The sequence below is a fragment of the Tasmannia lanceolata genome, unplaced genomic scaffold (genome assembly GCF_043159265.1).
Source record: "Tasmannia lanceolata isolate RefF3 unplaced genomic scaffold, GAP_Taslan_0.1 ptg000013l, whole genome shotgun sequence".
In the NCBI taxonomy this organism is placed as follows: domain Eukaryota; kingdom Viridiplantae; phylum Streptophyta; class Magnoliopsida; order Canellales; family Winteraceae; genus Tasmannia; species Tasmannia lanceolata.
This window is the reverse complement of record NW_027518690.1, coordinates 50,593,054-50,621,009: the sequence shown is the minus strand read 5'-3', so window position 1 is coordinate 50,621,009 and position 27,956 is coordinate 50,593,054. Positions and strand designations below refer to the sequence as shown.

General features: G+C 39.6%; 3 protein-coding genes and 1 long non-coding RNA gene across 4 annotated transcripts; 2 read left to right on the top strand and 2 right to left on the bottom strand.

The window, feature by feature from the left end:
- The first annotated feature begins 7 nt into the window (after positions 1 to 7).
- LOC143890510 (Nucleotidyltransferase family protein) lies at positions 8 to 8,138 on the top strand. Its single transcript, XM_077395226.1, has 13 exons — positions 8 to 431; positions 1,098 to 1,210; positions 1,416 to 1,472; positions 3,143 to 3,238; positions 3,311 to 3,381; positions 3,588 to 3,630; positions 4,646 to 4,726; positions 4,857 to 4,916; positions 5,456 to 5,524; positions 6,611 to 6,708; positions 6,880 to 6,922; positions 7,019 to 7,063; positions 7,437 to 8,138. The coding sequence occupies exons 1-13, from the start codon at positions 113 to 115 to the stop codon at positions 7,863 to 7,865; spliced, it is 1,524 nt and encodes a 507-aa protein (XP_077251341.1). The 5' UTR covers positions 8 to 112; the 3' UTR covers positions 7,866 to 8,138.
- On the bottom strand, positions 7,434 to 8,382 carry LOC143890511 (uncharacterized). Its single transcript, XR_013255193.1, has 2 exons — positions 8,146 to 8,382; positions 7,434 to 8,004 (listed from the first exon to the last, which is right to left on the bottom strand). It is a non-coding gene; the product is annotated as an uncharacterized LOC143890511 (long non-coding RNA).
- Positions 8,383 to 9,947: 1,565 nt separating this feature from the next.
- LOC143890509 (uncharacterized) lies at positions 9,948 to 18,005 on the bottom strand. Its single transcript, XM_077395225.1, has 3 exons — positions 17,687 to 18,005; positions 16,961 to 17,239; positions 9,948 to 11,341 (listed from the first exon to the last, which is right to left on the bottom strand). The coding sequence occupies exons 1-3, from the start codon at positions 17,825 to 17,827 to the stop codon at positions 10,148 to 10,150; spliced, it is 1,614 nt and encodes a 537-aa protein (XP_077251340.1). The 5' UTR covers positions 17,828 to 18,005; the 3' UTR covers positions 9,948 to 10,147.
- A 3,385-nt stretch (positions 18,006 to 21,390) lies between these two features.
- On the top strand, positions 21,391 to 25,516 carry LOC143891359 (protein AMEIOTIC 1-like). Its single transcript, XM_077395945.1, has 9 exons — positions 21,391 to 21,438; positions 22,137 to 22,242; positions 22,341 to 22,432; positions 22,548 to 23,083; positions 23,177 to 23,548; positions 24,101 to 24,206; positions 24,613 to 24,696; positions 24,785 to 25,144; positions 25,264 to 25,516. Exons 1-9 carry the CDS (start codon positions 21,391 to 21,393, stop codon positions 25,444 to 25,446), a joined length of 1,887 nt encoding a protein of 628 aa, XP_077252060.1. The 3' UTR covers positions 25,447 to 25,516.
- Positions 25,517 to 27,956: the final 2,440 nt, after the last annotated feature.

Sequence of the window (27,956 nt, the reverse complement as noted above, 5' to 3'; positions counted from 1 at the left end):
CATAACTGGGAGTCTGTCCCCTCGATATTTCCAAGGATTGAACCTTAACCTCAACCATCTCTCTCTCTCTCTCTCTCTCTCTCTCAAAAATCAAATCTGAGAGGGCGAGCGAATGGGGGAGGCGGAGGAGGAAACGTGCTTTCTCTACGAAACCCTAGGTCTTCTCTCGAACTCGACCGATTCCGAACCCATTAATCTGTCTGAGCAGTACTCAGTTATCCGCAACCAGATTTCCTCCTCCTCTGTTTCTCACTCCCCTGAAATCGCCCCCACCGATTATTTTTCCCTGGAATTCATCGAGGATTCTACACCCAAACCCCTCCTTTCCACACCCTCCAAACCCACCCCCTCGCGAAAAGATAAGACCTTGGAGCGCGCCTGGTTCCGCCCCAATGCTCGTTTCAAAAGCCCCATGCTCCAGCTCCATAAAGGTACCACAAATCACTCCTTCTCCCCCCAAAACAAAACAAAAATTAACTCATACATGCCCTCAGAACTAACCCTTCTTCTTAACTTAAAAACTTGATAGATTCTCTCTCTCTCTCTCTCTCTCTCTCTCTCTCTCTCTCTCTCTCTCTCTCTCTCTCTCTCTCTCTATTGGGTAGACGATCTCCGATTGTGAAACAACCAATTACTCCAAAAGCTTGAGCTTTTAGACTTGATGTTATTTACTCATTCATACTTCAAAACACTTCCCATCACTTGTGGCCTACTTGGCAAATTTGGCCCTGCTCTCTTGTTCAACTAAGATCGCAGTTAGGCAAGTGGCCCCTACCAGGACATTACCATGAAGTGCTAGATTACCAAAACACTCCTTGTCACATCTCTATGTGTATATCCTTCACTTTCTTATAATTTGGCTGGACCCACAATTGCATTTGCAAATTCCTTTTGAAAGGGTTGGCTGTACATGTAGATTTTTAATATCGAGGAGTTGTTGGGTTTTCAACCCAGGGCCTGCCGTGAGGCAATAGCTCTGATACCATGTGAAACAACCAATTACTCAAAAAGCTTGAGCTTTTAGAGTTGGTGTTGTTTAACCATTTATACTTCAAACCAAATGTTGTAATTTCATGGTGTAATTGTGGGCATTGCAGAGATACTTGATTTCTGCGATTTTATCTCTCCGACCCAAGATGAAAAAGCGTCGCGTGCGGCTGCGGTACAACGTGTTTTTGAGGTTATCAAATATATCTGGCCAAATTGCAGAGTATGTGTCATCCCTATTTTGTTGTTAACGTGGCCTTGAATATGAATTATATGAAAGTTTTTCAAAGGTGCTGGAAGTAACCCAGACTGCAGTATGAGAAGGCTCGCATTGCAGCCAAATTTCAGTCTTGGCTGTGCACCCAAGCACACACATTGCTACAAGGTGCAGTTGCATGCTTTTTTAGCTGATCATTATCACTGTTTAGGTGGAAGTGTTTGGATCATTTAAAACGGGTCTCTATCTGCCGACTAGTGATATCGATGTAAGTACATTGTGCTGGTTAAGATTAAGTGAATCAATTGATCTGTAATGAGCTGAATAAGACTGTAAAAAGATGTAAAGATGGATTCAAACAGTTTCATTTTTTTTGGTCTGAATCTCCACCTATGTTCATATCTTATGTTTACCAAACTAGTTTAAAGTATCAGTTCATAAACTTCTATTTAATCACTTAAAACTTTGGCGCACTGATTTAAAGCATTGTCATTACATAAGATGTTCTGTTCATAATGCCGAGAGAAGAAATTTTTGCTGGCCTAATAGGGATTTGGTTTTGATACTGCAAATTAGTTATCAGGGGGTTGTTATGACTTGTTTCTCTTTGAGGCATGTTGTCAAAAATATTATTCCTTTTAACCTTTTTATTGATTATAAACATAATTGATAGTTTTTAAGGACTGAGACGGTCATTTATATGTTGTTTTATATTGTTATTATCTGGTCCTTTCCTTGTCTCTTAGAATCACATGTTTCTAAATGTTTTCTAAACTGCACTATTTAAGTGAGGGTCTTTTTTGTATTCAAAAGAGTTTTATATGGTTCTGAGAGGATGATATAGCTTTCAAACCACACTCTGCTGCATACTTCTTTTTGTGGCAAACTAGCAACACCCCACCCTTGACTAAGCATGCTTGATAAATAAGGATTTGTTAGAATTCTTTTGTACTCAATGTTCCTGAGAGCCAGATGTAGTTTATCAAACCACACTTTGAGAGTCTGTTTAAGCTCATAAATGACCTTTTGAGTAGATACATGTAGTCTCTTTTGTCCATATATTTGAAATCTTCTGATTGCTCCATATATATTTCCATCTAGAGAGATCCGTATACAAATGCATTCTTCACATCCATCGGGCTAAGGGTTGAACCGTATATGTTGGCCAAAGCAAGAGTAGACCTTACAATATTGTTACTAAATATCCAAATCCACTCACCAAGGAGAGTCACTTTCCCATTTCTTTTGTTTCCAATCCCCCTTTCACTTTCGGTTTGCACTTGGCACGCATCTCCCCACTTCATTAAGTGTTTTACCATATTACCTTCTTCCCTTCCCATAAAAGATTATGCTGAAGCTTCTTAATCCTGTTACCCACCGGCATTGGGATTTTAAAAAGGGACATGAATTAGGTTGGGAGGTTGAAGAAGGCTGCCTTGATTAACTTGATCTCACTTCCAAAAGATAAAGACTTCTTCCAATTGGACGACTTCTCAATCCTCTCAACCACTGCCACAACGTTTGTGTGGATGCCAAGAGCCAAGAGCCAAGAGCCAAGAGGAAGGCCAATATATGTGAAAGGAAGCTTATCCATCATGCCCCCACACATCTCCGCCAACTCATCATCCACTCTACCATCCACCATGTTAACTCCCAACTAAGAAGCTTTTCCCACCATTTATTCTCAACCCTGTAGTAGGGAATTATGTTATAGATTAAAATTAAATCAGTTAAAAAAACTTGTGCATGCTCTTATTAGTTAAGCATTCAGCATTGCAACTGTCAGTTTTGTTGCATTATTGTTATTATTTTCATTTTTATGCTCCAGATGCTTTTCATACTTGATATGATATATTGGTGACCCGAGTGGAATATGGTAGTGCTTAATTAGTTCACATATGGTATTTAGTCTTTACTATTTTACGGCAACATCTGTAGGTTGTGGTTTTGGAGTCAAAAGTCAAAGCTCCACAAATTGGTCTGCAAGCTCTTTCTAAGGCATTATCACAAAGAAGCATTGCCAAAAAAATACAGGTAAATTACTCCCATTGACTTCAGATAACGTCCAATGGTTGAGATCTAATATCATGTGAGTTCAATTTTTAGGTCATTGCAAAGGCTCGTGTGCCAATTATCAAGTTTGTGGAAAGGCAAAGTGGTGTTGCTTTTGATATCAGGTTCCCATTTTCTCTGTTTTTTTTTTGGTCAAAAGTGAGGACTTCTTACTCATTATTATTTGATATTATTTTCTTGCAATTCTTTGATATGACAACCTGATCAGGGTTGAATATCAATGATTCATATCAAATGTCTTTTCGGGTTTTTGTTATATAGTTCCTATAATAATTCATGTCAATACGTTGATACTATTTTCATGTTTCAGTTTTGATGTGCTCAATGGACCAAAAGCTGCTGAGTTCATCAAGGTGTGTGACCACAAATATTATGAGCTCTCTTCTCCTTTTTTTTTTTTGGTTGAAAATATATTATGAGCTCTTTTCACTTCTGTTTTTTGGTCGGTAATGCTAGAAAAAATTTCATGTTATACTCTAGGGCACTCATCTAGTGTGGGACTTCTACACAGAAAGTCTGTATAGGAGGCCATTAGAATCTTGATCTGACGGTGATAAGTAGTCAGCAAAATTGATCAATCACTTGCTAAAAAGTTAAAAAAACAAGTGAGGCTGACTTATATCATTGGGAAAGGCCGGAGCTTGGATTCTAAGCACATTACAACTCAGAACGATGTTAATCAATCTCTTTGTTCCATATTCTCTTGGGTTTGTTTAGACGAGTTTTATTTGGTGAATGGACGTGTAGGCAAGTGCAGCAAAAATGAAAAAAGAAAAAGAAAAAGAAAACTCGTGAAAAAATGCTGCTTGGGTAGGCACATAAGCTTAGGTTGGAGAGGACAAATAAAATATTTCAATCTCAGATGGAGAATAGACCAGAATCAAAAGGTTCCTTTTGTACTTGCTTACTTGGTCATTCCTTTGCTCTAAGTAACTCCAAGGTTGACAAATTGATCCATCAAATGGTTTTCTTGCCAATGGATGTGATATATCAGAAAGATGGTCAATATCTCGAATTGTGAATTCAAGCCCCAACAGAACCCATTATGTGAAGTTACCAATGCGATCTTATTTGCTTCATCGCCTGCAATTCAGAGATTCAAAATTCCTCCAGCATCTTTTGTGAATACTTTTGTTTACAATCATTTGGATCTGTATTTGTTTTTCTCAATGAACTGGTGTGATTTCCATGTTTTTGCCTAAGGCATTGCAATATATGAGTTTCCTTCAACTATGATGTTGAACTTCCAGTTACCAAGATCTAATTTAGTAATATTCTGGTCGAAACATTCTGGTTAGATGATATCATTATGCTTCTTATGAGTTTTTTCTCTACACAAACTGACTGCTATATTTGATTCTTATTCAGGATGCCCTGAATGAGATACCGCCATTGAAGCCTTTGTGTTTGATACTGAAGGTCTTTCTACAGCAGAGAGAATTAAATGAGGTTTGAGTTTCTATTATTGCATGGTTGAAGCACAGAGACTTTTCATCTCCTCTGTTCTTGAGAAGAAATTTTCATTACAATTTTGATCAAACATAGACCTTATCTGCCATGTCATGTTCCATGCTTGAAGGTGTATTCTGGGGGCATTGGTTCTTATGCACTTCTTGCGATGGTGATGGCACATTTGCAGGTAGGAGAGCACCTTTGCATAAAGATTTAATGAAGGGATCAGTTTTTATCTCATACTTGATTATTTTCCTTCTATGTGCGTTAATTTATTTTGAAACAGAGGAAGCTGAGATAATTTGTATCTGGATTATGGAATCTTTTTTTTTTAATGGAATCTTTGTTCCATTTTTAGCATCTTTTGATGGAGTTGATCCCGCTGTTATAATATCCTACTCAATTCTGGCTGCCAGTGTGGTATATATTTGATATAATAGAACTGCCCGTCTTCAGTTAACATGCTTGCTTTTTGTAAACTCATGAACCGATGTCATGGTTAAATAATTAATCAGTCACACAGAGAACTACATTGTTTATGTAGCCTATACTCCATCCATGCCTTCCACATCTGTTGTTTGTTGAGTAAATCAGGGCTACATCAATTCAGTAGTCATCATTCTTTGTGCTGCTTTTGTCAATTTACCCATGTTTAATTTTCCAGTCTTAAATTAGTTATTTTTGGGAAACCTTTTCTGATCTATGATGTGGACTGGTTGTTATCAGATGCATTGGAGAGGACAGGATTCAAAGGGTTGCAAAACTTCTTTGGAGCATAACTTGGGAATTCTTTTGGTACGTGTTCCTTTGTGAGCTCTCTGATGAAATTCTTTTTCATTTTTTATTTATTTTTCTTTAGAGTTTACTATTACTGTGGAGCTTATATAAATTAAATACGAAGCTCAAATTTTGTAATCTATGCTCAGACCGTTTTTTTAATGGTATCTATATCCAAACCTTTAATTGATTCAGTTTCACTGGACGACTCATTTTCTCAATCAAGACAGTTTGTTTCATTCATTTCTGCATTATGTATTGAAAAGACTCCACAAAAATGGAAAAATAAAGTAAAATCTCAGTTGATAATAATCATATCTAGCCCTAGAGCACAATCATAGAGAAATAGGAAATAAAGTTGCTGGAATATGGTGTTTTCCACCGCTAACACCACACACAATGGGTGGTAAAAAACCTCCTGAATTGGCTTTGTAATTATTAGTTTCAGCTGGAATGACCTGTTTTGGCCAGAATATCTGGATTGCTCTGTTCATGGATTTTTGTCACCTAGTTTCCCTGGAAGGTTTTTGGCCAGAAGAGCTGGATTGCTCTGTTCATGGATTTTTGGCACCTTGTTTCCCTGGAAGGTGCTGCCTCCTTGGATTGGCTTGGTGATTTGACAACAATTAGTTTGCCACTGCCCCAAAACCGTGTTCATTTAACTCAGCTTAATGTTATTTGATGTGCTAAATAAAAAATGCTCCTTGGGTGAGCAGTGACGGGACGGCTCATATTTGTCCTTTGTTCATGGTCTAGTGCATGAGTAACTTAAAAATGAACAGCCTCATTAGGTACGGAGATTACAGAGTTTTCTGGTACACTTTGGACAGATGGTTGGAATGAATTGGTCATTTACACCACAAATAATGGTGAGCTATTTTTGTGAATAGAATCATCTGGGGCTGAATAGGAGGCTGCTTTCTGAATGGCTTCACGGCCATGCATTAAATAAATTCTTGCTTTTATTCAAATATCAAGTTTTTGGTGGTTTGTTCAATAGTCCTAAGTATTTTTTGAGTGTTATTTTAGATATTAGAGTTTAAATCCTTCTTATTGGTAATGCATTTTTGACATCTCTCAGTTGTTTTCTATGTGGAAAAACAGGTCAAGTTTTTTGAGTTTTATGGGCGTAAACTGAATACTTGTGACATCGGTGTATCTTGCAAAGCTGCTGGCACCTTTTTCTTGAAGAGTAACAAAGGGTACTTAATGAACTTGTATATTTCTTAATTCATTATATTGGATTTTTTTATATATATTTCTTATTATTGCAGTTGCTTTTTCTCTTGTTGGATTGTTTTTTAAATTTCAGAAACATAATTATTGATTCCACGTTTCGTTTTCTGTCATTTTGTTTTTGTTTCATTTTCCAGATTTCTGCAGGGGCCAAATCGTCTCTGCATTGAAGATCCACAGGTGACCTGCTTGATATTTTGATGATTTAGTACATTTACTTAAGACGCCAACTTATATCCTAAAATCATCTTGTAAATGCCATTGGTTTTGAAATAGGCACCAGACAATGACATTGGGAAGAATTCCTACAACTATTTTCAGGTCTAGTCTTCTTTGATTCATTAGTTTGTTTCCCACTTAAGATCATATTCTCACAAGCTGAACTCCAAATCCCACAAGTCCCTGTTTGGATTGCGAGAAAATATTTCTGACACAGATTTTTTCTTTCCACAATTTATAAGGAAATGCTAATCTGGAGGGCTATCATTGTAAACTGGAGGTCCCTCTTAAGTAAAATTGAATAGGGTTGGTTCATCTTTTTCGCATGTAAAAAAAGTAAAGAAAATTTAGAATGTCTCTCCTTTACAAACTTTTCCAGAACAAAAAAAAATCCTGCAATCCAAAAAGGACTGGGCGTTTCCATGAGAAGCAGGCTTCTCACTGAAACATTGTTTTCCTTTTAATGGTTCTGCAGATAAGGTCAGCATTTTCAAGGGCCTACACTTTGCTGACAGATGCAAAGACCATTGTGGGCTTGGGTCCAAACAAGAGCATTCTTGGAACCATAATAAGGCCAGACCCCTTGCTGCTACAGAGGAAAGGTGGGCGTAATGGAGAAATTACTTTTGATAGGTTGCTTCCAGGGGCAGGTGAACCACTGGAGCAGGAACCTGAGAATGAACAAGAAATCCTCTGTAATTGGCAGTTGTATGAGGATGAACCTCTGCCAAGAGAGAACAGGATAGATCTGGATAATGGCATACATTCCTCTAGGAAGAAGAAGGCGCCCAAGGGAAAGCTTAGAGCTGGAGAAACACCTGATAGGGAGGTAAAGAAGATTAGACGTGAAGAAAAGACGAAAGAGACTGGGTCGAAAAAGAAGTGCTGCTGGAGAGGATTGTGAGATGGAGAGGGATGTTGTGATATTGGTCTTTGTCGTTACGCCGATGAGCTCCCATGCTTGACATGATTGGTGTTAGGGTGCGACTCAGTTCCATCACCAATATGGACTGGTACAGATTGCTAGAAGGCTTTCCCACCACCTGTAACATTATAATTTTATTTATGGTAATCTTTATCAAGTTTTGTTTCTTTTATTTTTCGAGAATTATAACTATCTTTTGTGATTTATTATTTGTATCAATGTAAATAGAGGGAGTGAAACTTTAGGAGTAGAGATATACTTCGTGAGAAGATGAGAGAGCACAGCAACCATCTTTTTAAGTTTCTTCCAGTACTTTCCTAACAGCCACATTTTGGGCCCCATGTGGACATGATTGTATCTGTTGATCTCACCTAGAAAGTCCAGCTCGCGTCTGTTGACCCCACCTCAATTGGATGATCGTAGCACCCTGATATGAAAGCATTGTTTAGCATTCCATCAAGAAGAGCTAAATCGTTGATTTTTGTAGTTATTTATCATACGCATGGATCAAGATTACATGGGTCACTTACATCAACAGTCTAGTGTGGCACTGAAAAACTCATCTTTTTAGTATTCATCCAACGGTGACTGCCACCTATTTGGTCAAAGCAAAGTAAGATAACAAGGCAATCCTGCAACAGCACGAATAAACCAGACACCAAGGGCACATTGGGCTCACATGAATTTTTTTCCCTGGAATATTAGCTTACCCAATGGCGAGGGACAGGACTGAGAGGAATAGATTTGAGAGAGAATGTGAGGAGGGCGCCAGAAAAGCCTGAAAACCCAGGAACAAAAAACTCTACTCAAGACATGACTTTTTCATGATTTTTTAGCCATTTCTCACCCTCAAATCCTTCTGCCCTCTCAAGCCTCTCCTTCTCCCACCTGTCCTACCCCTCTCTCACCACTTGGAGAGATAATTTATTATGAGAAAAATTCCTGGCTCCGAGAATTTGTTGCAAATCACCGGAAATTTCTACTCGAGATTCAGAAATAAATGAGATAAGCAGAACATGTCAGCCTCTCCTTCCCCCATTCTGTTGCTGCTTCTGTTTTTACTCCTCAAATGCAATCCAGTGTATATGGGCCAGCTGTGGCTGAACCTATAATTGCCTTATTTGCTACAATGACATTGCTATTGCCCTAGTATGTATATTTTACTTAGAAAAGCCCAAGGATTCAATATAGAGAGAGATAATAGAGGTGTTATCTGAATTCTACAAGAGGAGATCCCTTTGGATAATGTCAGTTTGCACTTTGGCTTGATTTTGGCTCGAGTGCAACTGTGAGGGATTTTTTTATGAATACGAGCAGGAGGCCAAGGGTGGCGTCCCCAGGACTGCCACTCCCTGCACGCCCATATACGGTGATCGAGCTCTCCAACACTAAATCGACAGCCACGATCAATGCTGAATGAAATTAAACATCTCAGATTTCCAGGGTCCAGGTATAAGCAGAGGCCCACGGTTCCACTTGGAACAGATGAACAAGTATCAAATTCAAAGACAGAAAATCATTACACAATGTATTTTGGGTCATCAGAAGGTAACAAAGTTGAATCACATAAGAAGCAGGTCAATTCAGTAAGCAAGCATTCGCTTAGAATTCGAAACAAGCTTACTAGTAGTTGCAGAAATGGAAGATGACAACTATAGTGGGTATGCAATTGATGGAGTTAAAAGGTGGTATTTTTGGGTTGCGGTACTTCGTTCAGCTTAATTTCCAAAAATCTGAGTTTAATGAAATTGTAGGGGCAGTGTAGGTGGTAGGAAGAGGTGGTTCACTGGGTTCAATCGCAGCCTAATTTCAAAAATGTTTTTGATGAAATCATGGCAGAAATGGTGATTGGAAGAAGAGAATCCAATGGCAGATTGGGAGCAGGAATAGCACCTTGGGTAGAAGATAGCTGCTGCATAATGCATTGCGCCCACTAAGAAGAAAGTTCAGCCATTCCTGTTGTCTAACCCGTGACAAAATGAAGATTTCACCTGAAAACAATAGTGGCAGCAGCAAATCCAGAATATATGAACTTGCACGCTTGCGAAAATGAGAGCAAGGTAGCAAAAAAATGTACGTTTATTATTAACAGACAAATGAGGAGTCACAAAGTCGGGAATTTACCAGTTTTTTTTAATTGAAATATATTATGAACCATGATACTATCATAAATATCTTCACGAAATGATTATTGGAAACACCAAACAGGCAAAGAAGATTTAAATGACCCAAAGGCAGAGGGTTTATATATAATCGTGGGGCTAGCCTGACCATCCTCTGTGAGATGCCCCTGTTGCATGCACATCCAATCTGTCGAGCAACTCGTTGAAATCCAAAGGCTGGCCACTCTCTTCCATCCTGAGGATCACACTTGCAACATGATCTCTTCCATAACCCATACTCATGGCTTTCTCCATCAGCTCACTGTATGGATGGTTGCGCATTAGCTGTGAGCTTGGATGCTGGACTGCAACATTACCAGTAGGTGGCGGCTGATTCAGCAGAGCAGGAACACGTGTTGGAGGATAGCTACCTTGCTGAAATTGTGGTGGATGTGGGGGCCTATTGCTGCCGGTGTCATACATCATATATCCAGGTATGTTTTGAGGGTGGGGTGCAGAGCCTGGGTAACCACCGTCACTGATATGAGCTCCAAAAATGCTTGGGTTAGTCTGGGGCTGTGGTTGGCGCTGGATATTAGGCGGTGCCGGTTGCTGGGGATAACCATAAACCCCAGAATCTGGGCGGTTCACACCCGACTGAGAAATCCCAGAAAAAACTTGTGTTGGTATGCTCCCTGGAAATGTTTCTGGTGATGGATTTGCAGGTTGATGTGGGTAGGGAGGGTATACGGGCGGTGTTTGGGGTCTGATTTGAGACTGTGGAGATGGGTCTTGTGGTTGTACCTGTCGAGGGAACTGTTGAGGAGACTGCTGAGACCACTGTTGCTGATACAAGGGGAACTGCTGTGTTTGGGTCTGATTTACATGAGGCTGAGACACTGGTGCTTGCCTGGACGGGTCCTGCATTTGGGGCACATATTGTAGCTGATCTTGTTGGTGCTGTTGTGCCTGAGGTGGCTGAATTGGCAATTGGGTCTGCGAAGAATAGTAGGCATTTGGTTGGGTCTGAGCATGAATGGATAGAGAGGGAGGTGGCAGTTGTTGAATGGGTAGTTCTTTGTAAGGCTGACTCAGCTGTTCAGCGGCTCTGATTGGGAGAGAGGTTGGTGTGGCTGCTTGCGATGGAAGGGCAAGAGCTAACTGTTGATTCTGAGCATCTGCTGAGTTGTCATGTTTTCTTGGATCGGACGCAGATGATGCAACTCCATCTTCAATTTGATTGGAATGTGTCATAGTAGTAGACTCTTTCTGCACAAGGTGAAGCTTGGCCAGTTCCTTCTGAGTATCAGCAAGCTCTTGTTTGTCTCTCAGGATTTGTATAGACCTGTGGACCTGTAGCAAAACACCAACTATGGCGCTAATTACCTGCCTTACAGAAATAATGAGCTCAAGCAAATAAATAAAAAAGATAACAATAACAAAGCATCATGCAAGGTCGAGAACCCTAAAGAAACTGTTATCCGGCCCCTCTCCTGTAAATAGTTTGTTTTTTAGGTTGTTGGTGTTTTGGTATTAGTTTTTCTTTTTGTGGTCTTCAGAATAGGTGGGTTTTGGCATGCTGGGATATAGATAGTCAGCGAGGTCGCTTGGATCATGGTGTTAGAAATTTTATTCTATCGGTGAGTAGAGGTTCGAACTCAGATCAGTTGGGGTTGTAGTTAATAGTTGGTGGTAGCTTCGAGGTATTGTTGTAAAGAGGACGCGATGTTTGTGGTCGGCATGGAGGTGGTTGCTTAATTCATAGGATGTTTAGTTTCTTAAGAGGGTGGATTTTATTAATGCAGAGGTAGTATATGAATGAATGAGACGATGAAGATCTTCACTATGCTTCGACATTTTTGGTCGTTCTAGGCACTAATCTTTATTTGGAAGCAGTGGAGCATATGCTTGGAAGTTGATTCACTTTAGCTTGAGTGACTTTTGGTCGTTCGCTTTGGGTGATATCCTTCCCTAGAGCTTATACTTGTCCTCAGGAGGTTGGGAGAGAAGAAAATTTAGTGGTGGATTTGGAAGTTGGTTGGGTTGTAGATCCGTGAGTTCAAAGTTGGTGTGGTAGATCTGGCTGAATGAATTAGTGCTGCTTATCCGTATCATGATGTAACTGAGAAAAGTTCTATTTTATTTCTACTATAGGCCAGGAGTATACTCTTGACCAATTATACTATGTAAATGCAAGCTGGGACCTCTGGTCCCCAATGTAATTCTCATAGTACAAATCTATTTTGTCAAATTTTCCAAAAAAAAAAAAAAAAACAACAAAGCATGATGCAAGGGCATAGGTCTGCAACAGCCGCCTCCCCGGCACATTTAAATGAACTTCATGATATAAAAAGAACAGGACTTCAGCTTTTGTCATGATATATATATATATATATATATATATATATATATATATATATATATATATATATATATATATATATATATAGAGAGAGAGAGAGAGAGAGAGAAGTGTTGGTGCGCTTAAGTTGTTATAACGCCTCCCATTGGTGCGCTTTAGCGGGACCCAAACATTTAAACGAATGGGAGGCGTTATAACAACTTAAGTGCACCAGTTTTCTCATGTGTGTGTGTGTGTGTGTGTGTATATATGAGGAAAGTGTTGGTGAGCTTAAGCTCACCAAACTTATGGTGAGCTTAAACGCCCAATCACATTGGGGCCTACTTTGTTAGGAAGATCCAAAGCATTCATTTGAAAGGCCCTTAGATAGATGGGGTGTGTACCAAAAATCAGCTCCATAGGATCATCCTAACCCATCCATTTGTGGAGGTCAAAATGGACAGACATTATTTGTCCACAAATTTGCCCATTTTTGTCCTCCACAAATGGAGGGGTTAGGATGATCCTATGGAGCTGATTTTTGGTACACACCCTATCTATGATAGGGCCTTGCAAATGAATGGTTTGGATCACCACAGAAAATGTGGGACCCATGTGATTGGGGTGCTTAAGCTCACCAACACTTTCCTCTATATATATTTTTTATTTTTATTTTTTTTTTTATTTTTTATTTATTTTTTTTTTTTTTGAGAAACAGTGACTTTATTAATTCCCAATAGTTATTATAAATGATTTCAAATTGGAGCGGGAGACAAGATGTCGCCCGACTCAATTAGAATCAATGTAATACCTCCTCAAGGTTGGTGAAATGACTTCCATTTCCGGTTTCTCCAACCCCTCTTCAGCAAGTTTATCCGCTTCATCGTTTGATGATCAAAGCATGTGTGAGAATTGAGGAAGAATAGTCAAACAACAATCACGAATCATTCGCCCATGCAATGACATTAGATGAATTTCCCTCCACTACCAAGGATAGGATTAGATGCACCATGAACCGCCTTAGTCCCCATAATAGGGCTCTGGCCACCGCCTCGTTAGAATTGCAAATGCCAATCAGACCGGAAAAGGATATCCAAATACTTCTGGCTGAGTCACAGATCAGTCCTGCAATCCCTGCCGGTCCTGCCTTTCTGAGGTTGTTGGTCGGTTCAGTTGCAGTGAGGCCATTGTGCCCTTGATATACTTAGGTTTGCCATTGGGTTTTGGAATCCCACCCAGAGCAATGTGGGTGTCGGTTCTTGAAAGGATGGAGAAAATGCTAGCTGGATGGAAGCGTAGTATCCTCCCGTTTGGGGTTGTACCGCCCTTATAAAGGCTTCTTGACCAACCTTCCCACATATTTTACTTACTTGTTCTCAATTCCAAAAGGTTTTTGCAAAGAGTGGAAAAGCTCCAAAGAGATTTCCTTAGAGAAGGGAGGGAGAAAGGCAAAAAAAATAAAGCATCTTGTGAAATGGGATGTTAAAACTTACTGTTGGGGAAGAAATCAGATGGGAAATGGTTGTGAAGATAGGGGGAAGAAATGGATGTGCTATGAAGGGTGATCAAGGAAAAGTATAGGGAAGGGTGGAGTGGATGGGATGTAAGGTTGTTGGTAGGAGGAAAGGGTCGGGCTCTTTGTGATCAATTTTGCAAGGGAGGATTTCTCAACCAGAATCAAACTTAGAATGTGAAGGGGAATAAGACCAGATTTGGGAAGGATTGACCGTTATGAAAGGAGGCGTAGGGTGGTGTGGGGATGGGTGGGTTACAGAAATTTAAAAGGGCGGCCCAATGACGAGGCTCCCGCCATTGCTTGGTCTTCGGAGGGCTAGATGTACGCAGCCTTACCCCCTGCTTTACAGAAATTTAAAAGATGCTGAATTTACTTGCTGATTTCCCCGCCCTCTCCTCGTTGGAAAAAGCTTTTATCTCGCAAGTGAAAGGTGACAAGCGTGTTTGGGAAGCTGATCCTAACAGGACCTTTTAGGCGAGATCTTCAACATCTTGTTGGAGGACAAGCCTTCAAGGAACTTTGCAAGGGAGTATTTCCCAACCAAAATCAGCTTTAGATTGGGAAGGGGACTAAGATAAAATTTTGGAAAGATAAGAACATGAAAAAAGAGGATGCCCCTTCATCATTTGTTTTACAGAGTCAATAATCTTATGCAATAGATTGGTCAAAAGGAAAACCCATGGACTATAAGCAAACACCCAGACATGATGATATTGGATGAGTCGCCTCACACCATAGCATCCCCTCAAAGTCTTCAAGCAACACTCACAATCCGGTGAGAAGGGTACATTTCAGCTTCATTCCAGTCCTTAAAACCAATTGGACCCCCCCAAAAAAAAAGCTTTTACAATGTCTCCTTTGTCATTCCGAAATACAGTATTCACACTTGTCGGGCCAAGATTGCCAAAAGAAGACCCATCAAAGTTTAACTCATTAACATTTTAGAGGTGTAGGTATCTAGACACTTTTTTGTCCTTTGGTTTTTCCCCATAGGAGATAACTTCCTACGTCCTACAGAGATCTAGCATCGAATAACCCTCCCCTCCCAAGCATCCAATAGAAAAAAAAACCTTGGTCTCCCAACAGTTCCAAATATTTAAGCCACTTCAGTTCTATAATCTCTTTCTTTCCAAATGGTCCACAGTCCACATCATTGCAAAAGTAATCATAGTTCGGATTATCCCTTTATCTCCTAAATGCCACACATGTCACACAACACACTCAACAATTTAAGATAAAGAGCTATACCTACCTTATCAGCATGCATTGGACGATGATATTGTTGCTGGACTTGCTGGCATCCAGAACATTTTCTTTTTCAACAAGTTAATCGCATTGATCCTATTGAGCCCTCATACAAGAAAATTCATTAACTCTCGAAGGAATAGCTGAATAGGAACTTGCCAAATGCAACTCCACTAGGAGAATTACTCAGCCGCCGGAAGGTACTTACAATAGTATCTAAACAAAAAGAACCACGGGACTGCCGTTCAAAAAAATAAAATAAAATAAAATAAGTAGGATGGGACCCGGGCTTTCTCAACAATGCCAAGATAGGGTTTATCTTCCATTACCCCAAAAGTTCAAGAATAGAATTAAACTCGTCATCCTTGAGGTTAAAATGAAAAAAAAACCCCACATTACCCTAAAAAAAATTGACTATATGCACCCTTTTTGCTAACTAGCCTATAGGGAGATCAGGTAAGAGTGGTACAAAGTAGTAATACCTAACCAAATATCATCTCCAAACGTTATTATCTTCTCCTTCCTCACCCTAAACTTAATCTTAGATTGAAAAACAAATCCTCTTTAACAAGACCAAGACACCAACAAGCACCCCAACCGTCTTCCCTTGCCTAACTCCTATCCCAACCCTTCGCAAAACACTTTCCCAAGAGTATTTTACTTGTTAGACATAAATTTCAGATACCAAGCCTCCACAACCCTTAGGTTTCACAAGTTTACAAATTTGATAGAATGCCTTAACCCATCTATCTCCTCGAAATCCCACAAGAAGTCCAATTGACTACTCTCAATCTTTTTGGCAACTACCACCAAAATTTTGAAAAAGGACATAAAATAGATCAGAAAATTAGATAAGACTTAATGAGTATAATACTTCCATCAAAATAAAGGCAAGTCTTCTTTCAATTTGTACTTCATTTTCTTCACCACAAGCCCCACGGAGACTTAGAGGGAATGCCCAGAACAAAGGATAAGCCAACATAATTTCCCTGGAGAAGACATATGGTGCAAACTCGGGGGTTCGTGGGTAATTCCAAAGAACTTTAGGAGCTAAATGAGTTAGTCATTCAATTAAGATAGCCCAAACCAATCTCAACAGTCAGATTAAGCATTCAAAAAGTAATCAAATCATGCTAGGATGCTTACTTTGAGTTTGTCGTTGAGATAACTCAACAATGAGCTTCAAGTCTATCTCAAATATGAAATGACAATAAAAGCTCACACCAAAGAAAGCAATATATAAACAGGGCTGCAATAAATATAAGGTCTGTATACAAATTGTGAATAAAGAAAAATGTAAACTCTAGGGCCCAAAATCACCTATCTAATGGGAAGGTAGTCTTGGTAACAAAGCTATGTGTGCATAAAAAGGAAAACTAGCCTAAATAATCAAGAATGAAAACTAATCAAAATAGAAAATTTCTAAAAGTAGATGATGGTCAAAGATGGATCACATCAACATAACCCTACAACAAAAAACACCAGCTATCTCGACCAATCTTTCCCCTGATGAATTTATGTCCTACGGTCATTTCTCCAAATTCCACATCTGTATGTATTTTCCTGAATTTGATGAAAGATTAATTTATAAATTAAAAGATAAGCACGCAAGAATAAAAACCAAATAATAAGGTATATCATCTATGTGCGCTTGCTTGAATTTCATTTGGAATAAACAACCATACATATTTAAAATAAAAGAGTAATACAAAATTATATGGCACCACTTGATTGAGCTTAGCATTTCCATGGCAAAACAAAGGTTAACCTTATGAATTTGTCACAACATATAAATCAATTATAATAATACATACAGAGGAAGAAAAAAAACAAGAGTTGAGGAGGATTTGTTACATCAGACATGACTCACTTCTTGAAGATGCTTCTCAAGTGATCTAAGCTTCCCATCTGCGTTATCGTGACCAATAATATACTCAGATCGAAGCTCTCCAATTGATCGCTCGAGATCGCAGCAATACAATTCCAGCTGTGATACACGTCTGCTAATTCCCTCAAGAAACTGGAGTATACTGTCAGCATATTTCTTCATGGTCTTTTCAACAGTAGCAATCACATCCTTGAAGCGAGAATCATCTTGCTGGTTATACACATCTACCAATGGTCTCCCAATTCTGTTATCCCAGAAATCCTACTCAATCAAGAAGTCACAATTGGACAACAGAAATCAATCAGTAATGAAACCTTCGTCTTTCAGAAATTCTTCATATTTAGTGGAATTTTATGTCTAAATATCATAATAACCAAATTCAAATTGAATGGCAGCGGCAATTTAAAACAGCAACTTAATTAACAGCAGCTTAAAACACTCAATTGAAAAATTGATACGAGAGAGAAAAAGGACACGAAAACAGCATGATTCGAAATCAGTGAATTTGAAGCGTAACAAGGTTAGAATTTTTCTAGGGTTTCTTCCAATTCATCAACGTTTTCCATCATTTCTGTAATTCCAAATCACATAATATGCACTAAAGAACAAATTTTACTGAAGATTGAAGAAATCCAAACCAAAATAAAACGACAAAGCAGAAAACTTATCACGAAAGAAAAGAGGAATAAAAGAAGAAGAGGGGAATACCTTTCTTTTTGCGGAATCCGTCCGATTTCCATTAGAAAGATCTTGCTTTCCGAAATCATCGTAAGAGCAGAGAACATCGTCCGTACCAAAATCGAACCCTTTCGAACCGGATGCAGTTCGACCAGACGAACCAGAAGCCATTAAAAAAAAGGAAAAGAGATCGAGAAGACAAATAGGAGAGATTATCGGATAAAAGGGCAGAACTAGGGTTTCTTTTTCTCTACTTTTATCACCCTGCGATAGGGAGGGGAAAGAGAACAGAAGAAAGTCGGCAAAGATGGGAAGCAGCGATGCGAAACAGAAAAACTGAGGAAGGATAACGTTTTCTTTACTATCACGGTATCGCTGTTTTATATACAAAGAGTCGTTTTGGTAGTCTTCGCGAGTACTCCAAATTGAGTCCCGCGTGATCTATACGTTACACGTGGCTGCGTTCGTAATTCGTTGCAAGCTACCGATCCAACGGTGAATAGCATCTGATCGATTTAAGGACATAGCTCGAGGAACTTTCACGAAGAGGATGAGATTTGGGCCGGTTCACTCGGGAACAGGAAGAAACGTGTGTGTCACGGATTCCTAAGAAATTGTGATAAAAATAGGAAATGATATTTCCCCCCCTTAAACGGATAAAATCACCCCCCCATTTAACTATTTCTGTGAGAATGGTTCATTGCTGGAGAATAAATTCACCCCTTTTAACGTTTTTCTTTCCTTTAAAACTTAACTTGAGATTTTATAGGGTGTAAGGGCTTACAACAATACGGTGTTCTGGACGCTACCAAATGCTGGAATCGGAATAACAATTGATTCCCTTGTGGAATTCAAATGCTTATCCAAACATTAGAATCGGAATTGCTATTTTGTTTACAAAGGGAATTGGAATGGGATTGGAATGCGATATCGATACCGATTCTTGATTCCGAGAATCCAAACACACCCGAAGAATATATTCATGGTTGAGGCGGCCAATCTTGTAGGACTTCACGAGGCGGCCCACAGGGCTTCCTGCTGTTCCAATTAATCAGCGGTCCTAATTGCTTACATGTTAAGTGGGACCGCCTTAGGCAAAGAATGACTCTCCAAATTAATCTAAGCTAATTGCTAATGAATGATTTTTGGACCCCACATGAGGAAACGCACTTTCAATCGAGGCCGTTGATCTTTTATAACTTCATGAGGTGACCCAAATGGCCTTGGTCTGATGCCCCCATAGAGATATCTCCTTACATAAGATCGATTAAGGATTACAAATCAAAGGTTTGTCTTTTCTTAGCAAACTCTAGACCAGGCTTTGATAGATCATGAAGAGAGGAGATGAGATGAAGGTTTGGCTAGACTTGTGGTTGCCTAGCGGATCGACGGATCCGATCATGCCCATGTGGCATAAGCTAAGCCAAAGAAGTGGCCGTTTAGGGTAAATGAATATTGGTAGTGTGGTCCTAAAAGCAGGATAACACGTGTTGATTCTTAGCATCATTGTTTTACGAAAAGATCGCACTGAAATCGTTGTGATCTCCTTACAGGATCGGCAAAAGCGCAAACCTAACAAACATCATTTTTTTCATGACAAAAATACCCTCATCCCTATTGAAAGATACCATTCCATTTGCCTACCAAAACAAATAATAATCACACGGACGGAATGTTTGGCTCTTTTCTTATAATCATCATTTGGGCCCCACGTGTGGCACAAGGACGGGGATCCATCATCCATTCACCGGACAGGCAACCCACGTACAACCATGGCCATTGATCTCACCTCCACCACAAGATCCTAGCCCTCCCATCCAACCTTATTAAAAGCTTTTGCCAGGAAAAAGCTAAACAAAGGATTTTCACAGTTAGGACTGTGAGTCTCCCGTTGATGGTCTACAAGATCAACGGCCTTGATTACACAGGCATGTCTTGGTAGCCAATCTCACCACTTAAACCGGTGCTTCGGACCACTTTCAAGGCCAAAAAAATTATCCTAACCAACCAATTAGTACCCTACAATTTCTACCTAAAAGAGATGTGTACAATTCCAATTCACTACTCTTTGAGAGAAGCGAGCCACCCATATTTGGGTCTACCAAATGAAGCCAAGGTTGTAAGAGGAATTTTTCCAAGGAAAATATGCAAAAGAAACATGGGGAGTAATTTCGTTATATTTTTCTGAAACGAAGGGTAATTTTGTGATTTGAGTCATCGGGCGATGATAAATGGAACACGGAGCGAGGGCACGTGAGCAGGGTAATTTTGTAATTTGAGTAATCAGGCGTTGATAAATGGAACACGGAGCGAGGGCACGTGAGCAGAGCTCAGGTAATGATATCTTCTGATTTGCCTTTTTTTTTTTTTCACTCCATATTCGTCTCTCACGTAGAACTTTCGAACCCCCGCTTAAAAACACCTTTTCCCTTCTCAATTCTCATTCCGCCCCAAATTAAAAAAAAAAAAAACAACACAGAGAAAAAAAATAGAGCTTTTCGAAACCCAAAAAGCTCTGCAGATTTTCTTCTTCTTTTTCCAAGAAGGAAACTCAATTTCATCACTACTGGTTTGTATTCTTCTGCCATGTTCTTCTTCAGACCTATACATTCGTCTGATTTACAGCATTTGCAGCTTGATTGAATCTTTTATCTTTCTTTCTATTTCAGATCCGTTCCTCATCTCTTTCTGAGAAAGTCTCACTGTTTCTCATTCTTTTCTTTCAGGTTTTGACTTATTCGCGCTGAAATTCAAAGAATTTCGTCAATCTTGCTTCATTCTATGGAAGGTTTTGATCTTTCAGATCTGATTTTGCTATTTTCATATTCTGTTTTTTTATTTTATTTCAAGTAATGGATCTTTTTCCTCTGCTTTGAATACTCATAAAACATTTCAAGGGAGGTTCTTTTTCTGTTTTGATGAAGTTTTCAGCTGATCTCTCTCTCTCTCTCTCTCTCTCTCTCTCTCTCTCTCTCTCTCTGTTTCTTTATATTGAAAAGCTACCGATCATTTATCTCTGCTCTCTTTTATGTGAAAATGCAGTTGATTTTGAAAGATATTTTGAGCCAATCTGCTATTTTATTTTATTTTGATTGCTAACAGTAACGCCTTAAACTATATTGTCAATAGACGAAAGATCATTCTCCTTAGAAGACAACTAGAAAAAACTAACCTCGAATTCCCATTAAATTAACCTCGAATTTTCATTTACCCTCTTATTTTTCTTTATCTTTCCCCAAAAAAGCCCCCTCTACCGATTACTCCAACTGTAATGTATCTTTTATAAATTCATTCGATCTTTGTTTTTTTTTCTTTTTTTCTTTTTTTCTAATGAGTAAGCTACTGGTTGAGCTATGATTTTGATCAGACTGATTTTCTTTAGTTTTTTAAATTTCTTTTCCTTTAAAAAAAAAAAATTGGTAGACTTTAATTCTATGATTCTCATAATTCTTTCCTTCATATTAAGTTTCCCAAGTATATTTCCTATCAATCTTTCAGAAAATTTCACATTTCCGCGTTAATTTCTAGTCTTGAAAAACTCAGTACTTTTTGAAACTTAGAAATCTCATTGTCTCTGACTTCTTTTTTTTAGCTGCGTTCTTGACAAGATCAGCTCTTTACTTTTCCGATAATTTCCTATTTTTAAGTTAGTTCTGAAAATTCAAACTCCCCCCATTTTTGCTGTTTTTCACCTGGCATTAAATGGTTCTGGACCTGCTATCCCTTCTACAGCGATGGACGATGCTCCTTCAAACTCTGAAATTGCGGCTGATGAAGATACGGTAACTCTCTCTCTCTCTCTCTCTCTCTCTCTCTCTCTCTCTCTCTCTCTCTCTCTCGCGTGCATTTTGTAAGAGATTTCTACCGTTTTGTTCTGTTTGTTCGTGGGAAGATCGCTTTAACATTAAATGCAAGGAAAGGGGTTTGTCGTCGGTGATTCCTTCCCATCAACATCCAACTAAAAGAGTATATAAAACAACGCTAATAGTATCATTATCAAAATATAAGTAATGTGGAAATCAGCCGTAAGTAAATATTAGGAGTTTAGGAACTTCTGAAATGATGAAACGAAAGAGTAGAGTTTCTAAGCAAAAAAGAAAAAAAATGGAATAGGAGAGATTCTTTGTAAATAAGGACATTCTGACAAAAATGCCCCCTATCCTCCACGGGAAAACATAACCCAGATAGCAAATTTTCAAAATTCAAGGGGTGCCCAACAAATCGTGTGCCCCATTTTTTCCTGTCCATTTGGAAGCCATTGATGGAAAAAAATGAAAGGCCTAGATCATGGGTATGATACATGGGTGGGCCTGGGTTAAGCATCCTCCGATTTTTTTACAGCGTCTATATATAATCGCCGAGTATATTGCTATTACTGGCGTAGATGGTCGTTATAAGCGCGCATATTCTCATAGCGAGTATATGGATAGTCTGACGCTGATGGTTGCCGTTACTTTCTTTCTTTTCTGTTTTATTCCAGGAAAACAGGTACTTGAAAAGGGATGACACCCTCGACCCACAAAAGCCTTCTTTGGCCCGACACAATCTGTCTGATGCCAATTCGAACTCTGCTGATGATAATAAGGGTAACAAAATATCGGCCTGTTATTGTTATTTTATTACACATCTTGCCCAAAATTCTGTTTCTTCAATTCATAGGAGAGAAATCCATGGGACTTTGCAGGAGAAATTGAGGTTGGCCATCTGTACGAGATCGATCACTCAGAGCTACCACCTAAATCTCCGATTCATTTCAAAACCATTCGAGTTGCAATGGTAAGAAATGCTCTACTTCTTTTACTCTTTATTTTATTTTTCTTTTATCTGTGTTAGAAACCAAACGGAAAGAGATAAATAACTGATTTGTTACTCTTTCTTTTTTACATTGCAGGTGACTGAAAAGACGAAGCTTAATGTATCCGTCAGGTTCCCGAGCAATCTTTCACTTCGAAAATACTTCAGTGGGGAGCCCGGAAGAGAAACCCGCCGGAATGTCGCCAGAATAATGCACCCAGTACTCGATGAGCAGTTCATAATGGGCGTGAATCTCGCAAGTAAAGTTCTCCGTCGACGGGTTCCTTCCTCCGAATTCGCCCAACATAAGCATCTGGAATGCTTCTGGGTGGTCCCACCGAATGAGAATCCTATTAAAGTTGAATATCCGGTGGGTGTATGCCGGTCGGGGCTAAGATGCGCCGCACTTGTCAGCTGGGGAACTCGCCGGAAAGTTCGGTTTCTCGGTCGTCACCGAGAAACGCCACCGTTAGCTATCAAAGGGGAATGCATTTCTAGAGACAGTATTGGAGAAAAGCGAAAGCCAAAGAGAGAGAATGGGATTTCAGAAACTAGCAAAAAGAAAAAAAGGAGTATACATGAGAAGGAGAAAAATAGCTTTCCTTGTTCGAAGGATAGGTGGCCCAGAGAAAGGTGAGATACAGACAAACACTCGCTTTATATTCGAATGAGTGGCAATATATCAGAAGTGAAATTAAGGGGACTTGGGTTATATTTTTATTGCAGGTACGCCATGGCGGAAATGAAGCTGCTGGATATCTTGAGGGCGAAGGGGGCAGTGCTCGGAAACTCCATACTCCGGCCGGCACTGAGGGCGGAGGCTCGAAATCATATTGGAGATACGGGATTACTGGACCACCTACTGAAGCACATGGCAGGGAAGGTAGTTAGAGGGGAGCGCTTAGGCCGGAGACACAATCCTGATGGCGCTATGGAGTACTGGCTGGAGCCGGCCGAATTCGTTGATCTCAGGAGGCAGGCCGGCGTCAAGGATCCTTACTGGGCCCCTCCGCCAGGGTGGAAGCCTGGAGACAGCATCGAGTCTGAGAGTTTAATGGCGGTAAAGCAGCTCAAGGAAGAAATGGCCCCCATGAAAAGGTGATAATCAGCCAGGAGTGATACATTTTCACGAAAAATTATATGATGAAGGGCCGTATAAACATGTCAAGGATGGGATGATGAGTATGTGTTCATAAGGCCCTTGGTCATTTAATCTCTCTTTTTTCAGCACCACCATTGATAAACCATAGTTTTATAACTCTAACGCGTAATCACGGACTCCCAGAGTTAGCTGTATCAACCCGGTACTTGACCGCGTTGTGCTGAGTCAAATAGGATTTTCTTTGACCGCATATTGACACACATCCACATCTTGAAACATTGTGATGAACTACTGGTTTAATTCTTAATTTATTTTCATCGCTAGCTCAGTTGGTACACTATTTTTTCATGCGACTTACAATTCCCAAGGAGCTGTATAACTGCAAAAGAGGAAAAGTGTTTATATGATGAAAGCGGTGAATGATAGGGATTATTAATATAACATGTCTTTTGCTATGCTTCTGTTGTCTTCTTAAGTCGCATGAATTAATAAAAAAAAGATATTAAGCGTTTGGGTCTTGTGTTACTATATTCATGGGATCTGAACAGAGATTTGGAGCTGCTGCTTTCTTGGATGCATGAAAGTGAAGCCAACGCCAGTCTAAGTTCCACAAAAGATATTCAATTGGAGACTAGTCCCACAAGTTCCTTGGAGGTAATGTCAATTCTCTTCTGATTTTCCGGTTTTCAATCACATTCCGCCCTCAACTTCGTATTAACACTCACCACTTTCAAATGTAACCCAAATCTTCAAAAAATAATTCCATATCCTATTACCCATAAGCACATTTTCTTTCTTGAGAACTACTTGAATATCATACCGTATTCGGTAATACCCCGTGGACACCTATTGTTCTACACCTGTCCTTTCCCCCAAAAAACACGAAATTGCCTGCTTTGGTGCATTTTCTTAAGAATTGGGACTTGCTGTTCTATTTTAGAAAATGTAATACGTACGGGATTTTCGGTTCCCATATCTTCTCTTGGTTCTAGAAAAAAAGAGGGGGGGATGGTACTGCAATTCATTATTAACATTATTCTGCTGGTTATATATTTAACAGGAAAGCTATGAGAGATTGGTGAAAAGAAAAAGTTTGCTGGAAGAACAGCTGAACGAAATCTCAAAGTCCTTAAACGGAATGCGGGTAGCTAAAGCTTTCATTCTCACTATTTCAATTTTAGCTAGGAGAATATCTTACTTTTTTTCTGATTTGTCTTTTTTTTTTTTTTCAGGAGGAGATGAGGCAGTTATCGAGTAGTAATAAGGTGGTGGAAGAAGCAAAAGAGAAAGAGGCGAAAAAGAACAGGCTACGGAGCAGTTTCAGGATATGCAAGCCACAAGGCACGTTTCTGTGGCCAAACAGTGGTGGCATTATAATGCCAAATGAGCAGCAGGTACAGGTGGAGGATCTCCTTGGCCCCGTCCCCACCCCACCCTCCACATCATCCGCCACGTTGGCACCCCGCCTCCCTCCTGCCACCTCCCCGGTGGGCCGCGTCGTCACGCTTCTCGTCCCTCCTACCTCGTCACCGAAACCTGGACCCGCAGCTGAGGGTCCCACTCCTCTTCTCCCCACCACCACTACATGCCTGGTATGTTTACTACGTATCATTCTTCATTTCTCGCCATTTAAGGCTACCAATATCTGCATGAGATTATTTTTACGTACGTGATTTTTATTATTTTTTGACATTTTCTGACGGGGGTGTAGACACTGTCAGCGGGAGTAAAGGAGGTTGTTGTTGACGAATTTGGACGGTTAGATGGTGGTGGAGGAAGCAACAGTAGCAGCACGATCGCTGATCTGACACAACGAGATTCTTCTGCAGGGGCGTGGCTGGCTCTCGCCACCCCAACCCCTCTCCTCCCAACAATCCCCTCCATGTTATTTTAATCTCTCTCTCTCTCTCTCTCTCTCTCTCTCTCTCTCATGTGAATCTAACGAAACTATAGACTTGAAAATGGGAGGAAAACTGGTAGATGCAACTAGTCTATGTTACGCCAATTATGTTTAGTTGAGTAATTCCTTCCGTCCATAATAAAGATTGAAAGCGAATGACTGAGGCAGAGAGTCATAGTTCTCAATCAGTATTAATGTAATCTGGTATAAGAATATAGGTTGACCCACACTTGTCTTGATCCCATCCCAAAAAAGGACAAACTAAGCCGAAGATTTACGAGTACTAAAATATGGAGGGTTTATCTTCTCTTAGCAGAACCCTGAATGAGGGCCGAAGTCCATGTTGTGCCTATGAACAACTAATCAAGATGTTCCCAATGGCATTTGGTCGGCCTAATGATTTCCCTTTGGATCAACAGAGCTGATCGGGTCAGGGCTAGTTGGGTCCAAGTTTCAGCATTTTCCTATCATCCCGTCCTCTGTTTGGTTTGCAGGGAAACATTTTTTGGCAGATAAATTCTCCCTTGGAAAAGTGGAAAACTACATTAAGGCCATGTTTGGGAATAGTTAACTTTTTTTCATGACATACTTAGCTTATCGAGTGATGAGAAGAGGGGCAGCAGGGCAGGTGAGAGAAAGATAGATTTGCTAAGGCACAAATCATATTTTGAGGATGGAGTTTTTTTTTTTTTTTTCATTGTTTTCAAGGCACTTCTCAAACTCTCTCTACTGATTCGTTCCCTCTCAAATCTATCCTTCTCCTACCCGACCCACCCCTCACCACTTTTAAAACTAAATTTACCATGAAAACATTCATGGTTACCCATTGCCAAACATGTCCTCAAGGTTTTAAATTACCTTATAAATAAATATACATAAATTACACTTACATATTATTTAATGGCTATAGAGTGCTTACATACATAAGATTTCCAATTGCTATAAAGAAATATAATATCTTTCTTACAGTTAAACAATTAGGGCCCGTTTGGATACCTCATGCATTTGTATTTTGATTTGGATTTGAGTTTTAGATACAAAACACATCAATCATCTTTATGATCATGTTTTAAGAGAGAGAGAGAGAGAGAGAGAGAGAGAGAGAGGGAGGGATGTCTCGCTGTTGCGGAGCAACATCGAGGAGCAGTGATGGTGAAGGAAGTTGCCATAAATATTGATTTCCAAATAATGTCTCGCAGAACAGATTTGAAAATCGGAATTTTTTGCACTGTTCGTAGCTGATTTGGAAATCTAAGGATCTGATCCAATTCAAACTATCAACTAAATCTAAATCTTGTTGGTATCCAAACGTAGCCTTAATGAGAATATTTTCTCAACCAAAAAACCCCAAAATTTTGTTATTTACTTAAACAGCATGGCACCAACATTGAGGTTGTTTCACCTCCGTCGTGAGCAAGTACGTTGCCTAGAAATTGGCCTTTCACGATTTTTCAAACGGCTGAGATTAATCTCACTAAAAACAAATTCTAAAGTGAAACAGAATCATTTCCCATCATTGAAAAATTAAAAGAAAAGAATTTTTTTTCTTTCAAGGGGTAACAGTGGCAGTAGAAGCATAAGCAGCAATTACAAATGGTCTCGCTAGTGGCGGTAGTAGCAGCAGCAGACTTCCTTGCCAGCTCAAAATATAGAAGTAAATATAAATAAACAAATCCTAAATGGGAAATGATTCCACACCCTATTCTGATTATTATTGCACTCCTCATTTTATTAACATTTTTCTGATTGACTCTTAATGAATTCAAGAATTTTAACAACTATTGAAAGAATTTTTATTTATTTTTTGAATGGTCGCTATTGAAAAAATTGTTGATGTAAAGCATTATGTTTCTTAAAACAAGTGTGTGGATGTGGATATCATTTCCACAGCCGAAATTTTGTAGGAAAAGAAAAGAAATTTCATACCACAACACTTACTGCATAGCCTACTGGTAAGACTAATAAGGACGTGATAAATCTAGTTAAACTCACGTGATGGGGGCTAATAAGTGGTTTGGGCACTACTTTGATTACAGTGATAGATATCCCAAAATGTGTGACGGGATTTTGGCGTCTCCTAAACGAAGAATTTGAAATATAATTTCATAATTTCTGCGTTTCTTGTGAAATTGGGATAAAGATCCAAATTTCATATAAAAGAGATTCCCAGAGTCGCCACCTAGGTTAGGGCCTAGGACCCGTGTCTGCGTTTCTGATTAACTAGGGATAAAAATCATAATTTCATAAGAAGAGTAGTAACCAAAGCTATCATCTAAGTCAGGGCCTAAAACCCATAATTTAACTCTGTTTTTAGACACGCTCTGGATAGAAATCTGAGTAAGGGATATGGTCACATTCAGGGAAGGTGTTAGGCACCACGCATGCCCGGGTGGTTGCCGCCGGAGATGGGAGGGGTATTGCCGCCGATGGTGGGAGGGGTGTTGCCATCGGGGATGAGAGGGAGTGGTGGTGGGAGGGGTGTTGCCGCCGGGGATGAGAGGGAG

What these genes read in the sequence shown, in the direction of transcription:
- LOC143890510 (XM_077395226.1), top strand. Translation starts at nt 113, where the DNA reads ATGGGGGAGGCGGAGGAGGAAACGTGCTTTCTCTACGAAACCCTAGGT. An exon ending in GGTGTTGCTTTTGATATCAG is followed by an intron (nt 3,382 to 3,587) that starts GTTCCCATTTTC and finishes TTCATGTTTCAG; the next exon opens with TTTTGATGTGCTCAATGGAC. An exon ending in AGCAGAGAGAATTAAATGAG is followed by an intron (nt 4,727 to 4,856) that starts GTTTGAGTTTCT and finishes CCATGCTTGAAG; the next exon opens with GTGTATTCTGGGGGCATTGG.
- LOC143890509 (XM_077395225.1), bottom strand. Translation starts at nt 17,827, where the DNA reads ATGGCTTCTGGTTCGTCTGGTCGAACTGCATCCGGTTCGAAAGGGTTC. An exon ending in CGGATTCCGCAAAAAGAAAG is followed by an intron (nt 17,240 to 17,686) that starts GTATTCCCCTCT and finishes TTGATTGAGTAG; the next exon opens with GATTTCTGGGATAACAGAAT. An exon ending in TTGAGAAGCATCTTCAAGAA is followed by an intron (nt 11,342 to 16,960) that starts GTGAGTCATGTC and finishes GTTTTGCTACAG; the next exon opens with GTCCACAGGTCTATACAAAT.
- LOC143891359 (XM_077395945.1), top strand. Translation starts at nt 21,391, where the DNA reads ATGGACGATGCTCCTTCAAACTCTGAAATTGCGGCTGATGAAGATACG. An exon ending in AAACCATTCGAGTTGCAATG is followed by an intron (nt 22,433 to 22,547) that starts GTAAGAAATGCT and finishes TTTACATTGCAG; the next exon opens with GTGACTGAAAAGACGAAGCT. An exon ending in GATAGGTGGCCCAGAGAAAG is followed by an intron (nt 23,084 to 23,176) that starts GTGAGATACAGA and finishes TTTTTATTGCAG; the next exon opens with GTACGCCATGGCGGAAATGA.